Genomic DNA, 7,112 nt, shown 5'->3' with positions numbered 1-7,112 from the left:
GGTCTTTCAACTCTTTGCCCCTTAGCAGGCCTGCTGTGAGCCCAGCACTGGAGCTTAACTGTTTAGTGTTCATACCAGCCCCGCAAGGTAGGGACAATTTTTTCCATTTTACAGACTTAAAAACAAAATAAAACTGAGGCTCCGAAAGAGACTTGTTCAAGGTTACATGCAGTGGTGATCCATGAATTCAATCAATAAATATTTATTAAATACGTACATACGTATGTATGATAGACTCAGTTCAAATCCTGATGCCACCACTGACTTGTGACCTTAGGCAAGTCAGTTGCCTTCTCTGTGCATCAGTTTCCTCATCTGTAAAGTGGGAATCATAAAGTACCGACGTCATAGGGTTGTTGTGAGGATGAAACAAGTTACTCTGGGTGAAGGGCCAGTATGCAGTAGGAGCTCAGTATGTGTCACCATGTTATTCTCCCAGGAGTGGGTCGGGGATGGCTTTGTGCACAAGGCAGGATTAACAGGGTCTAGATAATTCTTTTTCAGTTGCTGGCTCAGGTCACAAGCGGCCACTTCCAGCACAGGCCAGCCAGGAGGGAAAGGGAAAGGGACAGCCTGCTCAGGAGGGGATTTGGCAGAGATGGAGGCTGTGGGTCTAGGCAGCTGCGAGCAGGGGCGGCCCTAGTTGCTGGCTGTCCCTGGGACTCAGGTGGGCTGCTTCTCTGGCCTTGGTGGGATTGACCAACCCAGTCCTAGAGCTCTGGGCTCCTTCAGTCAGAGCAGTGTTGAGCCACTTCTACTAGGACTCCACGCAAGGCCCAAGGTGAGAGGCAAGGCCAGGGCCAGGCCGTGGCTCTACCATAGCACCGGTCACTGCCCACAAGGATGCACACAGCCTTGGAATCCATCATGCGGCCCTCCCTGGAGAGACGTGCCCTGGGCCTCCCAGCAGGCCCTGGGGGCACAGGAGGCTGGAGCAGAAGTGAGTCTTGGCTCCTTCCAAGCCTGCTCTTGGGAAAAGCTGGCTAGTGGTTGGTTACTGGTCTGAGGGGAACGTAGGTCCTGGAATCCTGGATGTCAAAGCTACAAATGGCTGTCCAGGCACGTGCTAGGCAAAAGCCCAGAGAGGGTGGGTTAGTAGCCAGAGATGCTCTGGTCACCTCCTCCCCATTCCTGTGTCCCCCAACTTCCAAGCAGCCCCTTCCCAAGAGGTGCCTCCCACCCGTGCCTCAGCCAAGATGAAATGCCAGAGTACAGCCTGGCCGGCGTGGCTCAGTGGCTGAGCATCGACCTATGAACCAGGAGGTCACCTTTCGATTCCCAGTCAAGGCACATGCCTGTGTTTTGGGCTCAATCCCCAGCAGGGGATGTGCAGGAAGCAGCCAATCACTGATTCTCTATCATCATTGATGCTTCTCTCTCTCTCTCCCCCTCTCCCGTCCTCTCTGAAATAAATAAAAACATATTTAAAAAAAAAGAAATACCAAAGTACATTTCACCGTTTATTACAAACACAAGTTTATAGGCAAATAATTGAAAGTCTAAAAAAATACATTACAATAAATAATTGGAATTCTCCAAGTTCTTAGAGCAAATAAGTTATGTACAGACAGGTGAAGCAGAACAGGCCCTTCTCACCAGGAGTGTCCCGAGGGTCTGAGGGTACAGGACCCTGGGAGGGAGAGCTGGAGGGGACAGATGAAGGCGGGGGTGGAGGGGAGGACACCAGCCATTGGGCTGGCTGAGGTGTGAGCGTCCATCACTGTGCGTCGCTCCTGGTGTGTAGCCAACAGACAGGACACCTCTCAGGACATGGCCTCCAGGTCAGTTCTTTTCAGCAGGGATGTGGGACCAGAGCCAGAGTGGGAGGCTGCGCTGCAGCCTGGGAGCTGAAGGCTTTGCTGGGCAGTGTGAGGGCTCGGAGCTGCCTTGAGGGGGCTCCCTCACTAGGGCGAGGAGGCCACAGCTTGTGCCCATCCAGCAGGTGGGCTTCCTGGTCCAGGAAGCAGGTAGAGTCTCCTGCCCTGGGCTGCCCTTCTCCTCCCCTCTCCGCACAGGCTTCCTTTCGAGAGTTTTTCCAGCTCCCAGCACTATCTCTTCTGCTGCCTGGAGTGCGTAGGCCTGGTCTCCCTCGTTGCCTCCTGCTGCCGCCTAGCAAAGCGGATCTTGGCAGAAGAAATGTCCCTGGAATGAGAAGGGTCCATTTAGCATCGCACGAGATAGGGACCGCCCAAGAGTTCCCTGTGAGAGGCAGCAGTAGTAGGGACTGCACCCCTTCATCATGGCTGCCCTGGGTCAGAAGGTGGCCACTGACCCTGAACACAAGGCCTAGAAGCTTCTTTGCCCTCAGGGGCTTGGACAAAGCTGATGTTCCATATCAAACGCAGCTGGAATGACCGGACAGCCAAGAAGAGCCCAGCGTTTCTTTCCCAGGACCTGCCGTCCTATTTCCACACCTTCCCTCCCGGCTGCTCACCCCAACTCCACCCACTGCCGTTCCCATGTCCAAGTTCCAGACAAATAGGGTCCTAGCTGCCCCTTGACCCTGACTGAGACCCTTGCATGGACTGTGTCATTCAGGTGGCCTCGTCCTGGCTCAAAGCATTCGAGCCTGGGAGCTAGGAGGTTGGCTTCAGTTCCAGCTGTGGGAACGTGGGCAAGTGTCTCCACCTCTCTGAGCCCCTTTCTGGGTCTGTAAGATAGCAACAGCCCTGAACTGTTGTAAGGAGGAGTACAGGTTGGCTAAGCAAGCTCTCTGCCCACTTTGAAGGGCCATGCCCTTGCCAAGTCTTATCTTGATTTTTTCACCCTCAGACAGTTCCTAAGTATATGCTGGGTCCTGTCCATCTCACCACCTGGCCTTTGCTCCTATGTTTCTGCCTGCCCACAAAGACCGGAACCCGAAGCCACGCTGGGCCCAGCACTGGCTGGCCCCGAGGAGCCACCTTTACAGAGATAGAATGGCTAACACCGCCAGGGCTCCCACTGGGGGCAGGTGCTTCCTTATGTCAAAGCATCTGACCTCAACCCCATGAGATGGGTAGCCCCTGTTTCAAAATAGGAACTTAAAGCACAGACAAATGACAAACCCAAGGTCACAAAGCTTGTTTGTGGCAGGGCTTGCGTTCAAATGAGGCAGTCCTGGCTCAGAAGCTGCCCTGTAGCCACTCTGCTGCATGGCCTATAGGGGGCTTTGTTCTCAAGTCAGTTTGGTTGGACAAACATTCATGGGCACCTCTGTGAGCAGACTCTGGAGCTGAGCCATGCTGAGGCCACCACAGGTGGGATCCAGTCTGGGATGGGGGAAGGAGCAGGCTGGGTAGTTGGCCCCTCTGGACACCAGCAAATGGGAGATGCTCAATGAAGACACAGCCTGAATGAACACCTTCAGGCTCTAAAAAGTCAACTTCCAGGCATAGCAGTTAAAAGCACGGGCTCTGGAGTCAGCCTGATGCCAGACTGCTGTGTGACCTTCGGAAAGTACCTTCACCTCTCTGAGCCTCAGATCTCTTAACCGTCCAATGAGGACGCAGTCCTGCCTCTTATAGAGAACAAGAGAAATGCAAGGAAACATGCCAGGCATACAGGAGGCACTGGATCAGTGCGGTGGCCCTTACCTCAGCCGCTGGAGGAGCTCTCCTGCAGTCGTCCATGTCTTGCCAGCCTGGGACACGTCTGCAGGGGACCCAATGCCTGGGTTTGCCACGGTTTCAGGCCTGAATGAACAGCATTAGAATCCAAGTGAGGGGCTATCCAGGGCCCCAAGGCCAGCTGGCTGCAGGCCCAGCCCAGCCCCACCCTATCCCCACCTGCCCTCAGGAGCAGATCCATTTCCACCCTGTGCACCTGGCACCCTTCCTTTCCAGGCGGGGTGGGGAAAACTGAGCTACGGGGAATGTGTTCCTAGCTTCAGAGAGAAGCAGCTGGGTGGCTGGCCTTCTCAGAATCTGGCCACGGGTAGCTGAGTGTGGCCCTTTTCAGGAGAAACTAAGGCAGGGCAGAGCGATAGCTTGAGCCTCAGAGGAGGAGTTTTCTCATAAACCATCGTGGGCATGGAGGCTGGGATTGCGAGGCCAATTTCTGCTTTCCCCAAATGCTCTAAGTGGAGGAGGGAAAAGAATGAAGTTTCCCACCTTTTTACAGATGGGAAAACTGAGGCCCAAAGAGTTAAGGGATTTGCAAAGCCCCCCAACAACTCTGTGATGACCCTGAAACAGTGCCATGGCCTCCCAATTCCAGATGGTACTCCTCCACTGAGAAAGCTCCGAAGTCCCCCGAGCCTCAGGTCTGACTCCAAAGCCCTGTGGACTCGGCCACATAGACGGAGGCTGAAGCCCAGCGCTCCCTCTGACCAGCTGTGTGGACTGACAGGACCAGCCTTTGAGGCCTCAGCTGTTACCTGGGAGAATCCCCCTGCCCAGGAGTGAACATGGCGCTCTGGAAGCCCCCAGAGATGGGCAGTGGGAGGGACTCCGGGGCGACGGGTTCCCTGTGGGAAGGGACACTGCCATGGGCCCAGGGCAGCCCATGGGTCCCTAGGGCCCTGCTCCCCTCCCCCATTTGCTCCTCTGCTCTTTCTCTGGTCTCCCAGACACCTTGCTGTCTAGGGCAGGTCTGGGCTGGCAGCTGCCCCTGACCCCTGCAGCTGGGTGCCCACTTACCAGGGCCTTCGATGGCAGAAGGTGGCACAGGCAGGGTCCCTGGCACTAGAGCATTCACAGCGCCCTGGCAGAGAGCGGCGCCGGCGTTTTGGCGGGTTTCCCAGGCCGTAAGGAACTGTCTGTCTGTGGGCGGGCAGCCAGTGAGGTAGTGATGTAGAGGGAAAGAGGGAGAGAGGGAGGGAGAGGAAGAGAGGGAGGATTAGATAAATCACTACCATTGACAAGCAGGGGGACCGTCTTCGCTGTACTCTGGGATGGCCACTGTGGCAGCAAAAGGTGACCAGCCCCTGACCTCAAGAAGTCCCACCACAGGCTCCCACCTAGGTGCCAGGGAGCCCTGACAAGACCCAAGACCCAACACCCTTCCCTCCTCTGGGACTCTGCCTCCCCCCAGGAGTCCTCCCAGGCCCCCTGCCCAGACAGGAACGTAAGCTGATAGAACCAGGCTGTCCCTTATTCTCAAAGAGGCCCGCAGCTTGCCCCCAGAGGAGGGGAGGAAATACCATCTCATAAGTAAACACACAGGCTCACAGCTAAGCTGCCCCCAGCTGGTCCCCACTTGCCTACAGAAGTGACATGTATGTCTTAGAGTTTTGACTTAAAAACGGTGAAAGTGTGTGTGCATGTGTGTATATGTGCATATGTGCATGCACATGTGTGTGAGATCAGAGGGGGTTGATGTCAGATCAGAGTCTAGCCAAGGCGGGTCGAGGGCAGGGCAGGGGCCCTGTGGCCGGTTGGACCAGCACCTTCGGGTGCCAGAGCTAATTTTAGCTGGTGTCTGAAGCTGTAATGACTCCAGGTAGACCCGGCAGGCAGGGACTGGCAGGGTTCCCACCCTGAGCGAGTGTTTGGATGTGGATTAGCTCCACACGCTTACGTGCCGGGCTTCTCTTGTCTTTTGCAATTTGGGGAAGGGAAAAAACACAAATGCACACAGAAACTTCAACGTGAAGTATGCAGTGGCCCGGAGGCAGTGCGGGTGCAGACAGAGCAGACAGCGCAGGCCCCCACCCTGGCTCCACCAGGTGACAAAGGGCAGGTTTCTCATCTGTCATTTGGGGACAACAGCAGTACCTGCCTCAGGGAAGGATTGGAGGGAGGGGGGGGGCGTTCATGAGATGATCATGCACGAGCCCTGCTTGGCATAGGGCCCGGCACAGTCCAGACATGGGCGCTGTCATTAATTGTATTATTCTTGGAAGATCATGCTGAGGCAGCATGGCCGAGTGGGTGTGAGCTCTGGCATCCACCGGACCTAGGATGGAGCTTCCACCTACCACTTTCTCCTTCCTGTGTGAGCTTGCGGGCGGCACCTAACCTCTCTGAGCCTCAGTACCCTGATCTGGAAAATGAAGCCAACACTTCCTTGCTGGATGTCGTGAGAATTCTCCTGAGACATCCCTCTGTATTGCTCAGGCAGCCTCCCCATGGGAGTGAAACAGTAACTGCTAATGATCGATATTGGCCCAGGGCTCCCACCTGGAGGCCCAGGGAGAGCCATGTTGTGCCCATTTCCCAGTGGGCCAGCAGCCCCCTCCCCCCACTCCTAGCAGCCCGCCTGGATCCCCACGGTAGCTCACCCGGGAGTGTTCACCCAGATGATGTCCAGGTGGCAGAAGTAGACGCACTCCTTGTCGAGCCAGGAGCTGCAGGAGCAACGCCGAGGCCGCAGGTGGGCGCCTCGGGCATGGCGCGGGGGCACGGGCTGCTCCTGGGTGGCAGCGGCCTGGCCCTTGCCTGCACGCACAGAAGGGAGAGAGAGGTGGAGAGGTGGGTCAGGACGCCTGGCACAGCTGGAATAGGGGGACCTGCCAGGCTCCTCCTCTTGCATAATCGAGGAAGTTGGCACTCTCACTGCTCAGGAGCTCCAGACCAGCCCGGGGAAGCCTCAGCAGCCGCCCTGTGCCCTCCCTGTGCCGCAGCACCTCTGCACTGGCAGAGCCCCGGCTGTGGCCAGCCGTGCCGCTGCTGCTGGGCTCCCGCCCTGTGTGCCCCAGCTGGCTTGTGGGGCGCCGCGGTCCCCAGCGGGAGACACCGCTGAACAGACCCGGGGCTGCTGCAGCAGGCGAGGCCGGATGGCTCACCTTCATGCAGGGCCACGAGCAGGGCCAGGGCGACGGAGCACCAGGCAGTGGGCATGGCAACCATAGCAGCGGAGTGCGGGGCTGGACTGGAGCAGGGAGCAGGGAGTGCGCCTGTTGCCTGCGTCCTGCTGCCAAGCGGAGCCAAGCCGATAGCTCATTGCCTCCGTGCCCGGGCTGCTTATAACTGCTAGGCACTTCCCCGCCCCTGCCGTCCGGCCCTGCCACTGCACCAGCGGGCGGGCGGAGGGCCCAGAGCCAGGGACAACGCCTCCTCCTGGGGCGTCAGCCCTGCCCAACCTTCACGGTGGGGGGGACAGGGGAGGGCGGAGGCGGGAGGGAAGGCCCAGCTCCTCCCTCTGAGCTTGGAGTGCCGAGGCTCCCCTGCAACCCCCAGGGACTCCTCCCA

General features: G+C 57.5%; 1 protein-coding gene across 2 annotated transcripts; it reads right to left on the bottom strand.

The window, feature by feature from the left end:
• Window positions 1-1,447: 1,447 nt before the first annotated feature.
• Window positions 1,448-6,848, bottom strand: EDN2 (endothelin 2). 2 transcript variants are annotated; one of them, XM_008151291.3, is made up of 5 exons: window positions 6,707-6,848; window positions 6,203-6,359; window positions 4,620-4,742; window positions 3,576-3,674; window positions 1,448-2,142 (listed from the first exon to the last, which is right to left on the bottom strand). In XM_008151291.3, exons 1-5 carry the CDS (start codon window positions 6,768-6,770, stop codon window positions 2,049-2,051), a joined length of 537 nt encoding a protein of 178 aa, XP_008149513.1. In that variant the 5' UTR covers window positions 6,771-6,848; the 3' UTR covers window positions 1,448-2,048. The 2 variants fall into 2 exon arrangements, with proteins under 2 accessions (XP_008149513.1, XP_028016063.1); XM_028160262.2 differs by lacking the exon at window positions 6,707-6,848 and having other exon boundaries at window positions 6,203-6,698.
• Window positions 6,849-7,112: the final 264 nt, after the last annotated feature.

The sequence above is a fragment of the Eptesicus fuscus genome, chromosome 9 (assembly GCF_027574615.1).
Source record: "Eptesicus fuscus isolate TK198812 chromosome 9, DD_ASM_mEF_20220401, whole genome shotgun sequence".
Taxonomy (NCBI): Eukaryota; Metazoa; Chordata; class Mammalia; order Chiroptera; family Vespertilionidae; genus Eptesicus; species Eptesicus fuscus.
This window is presented reverse-complemented; position numbering and strand designations above follow the sequence as displayed.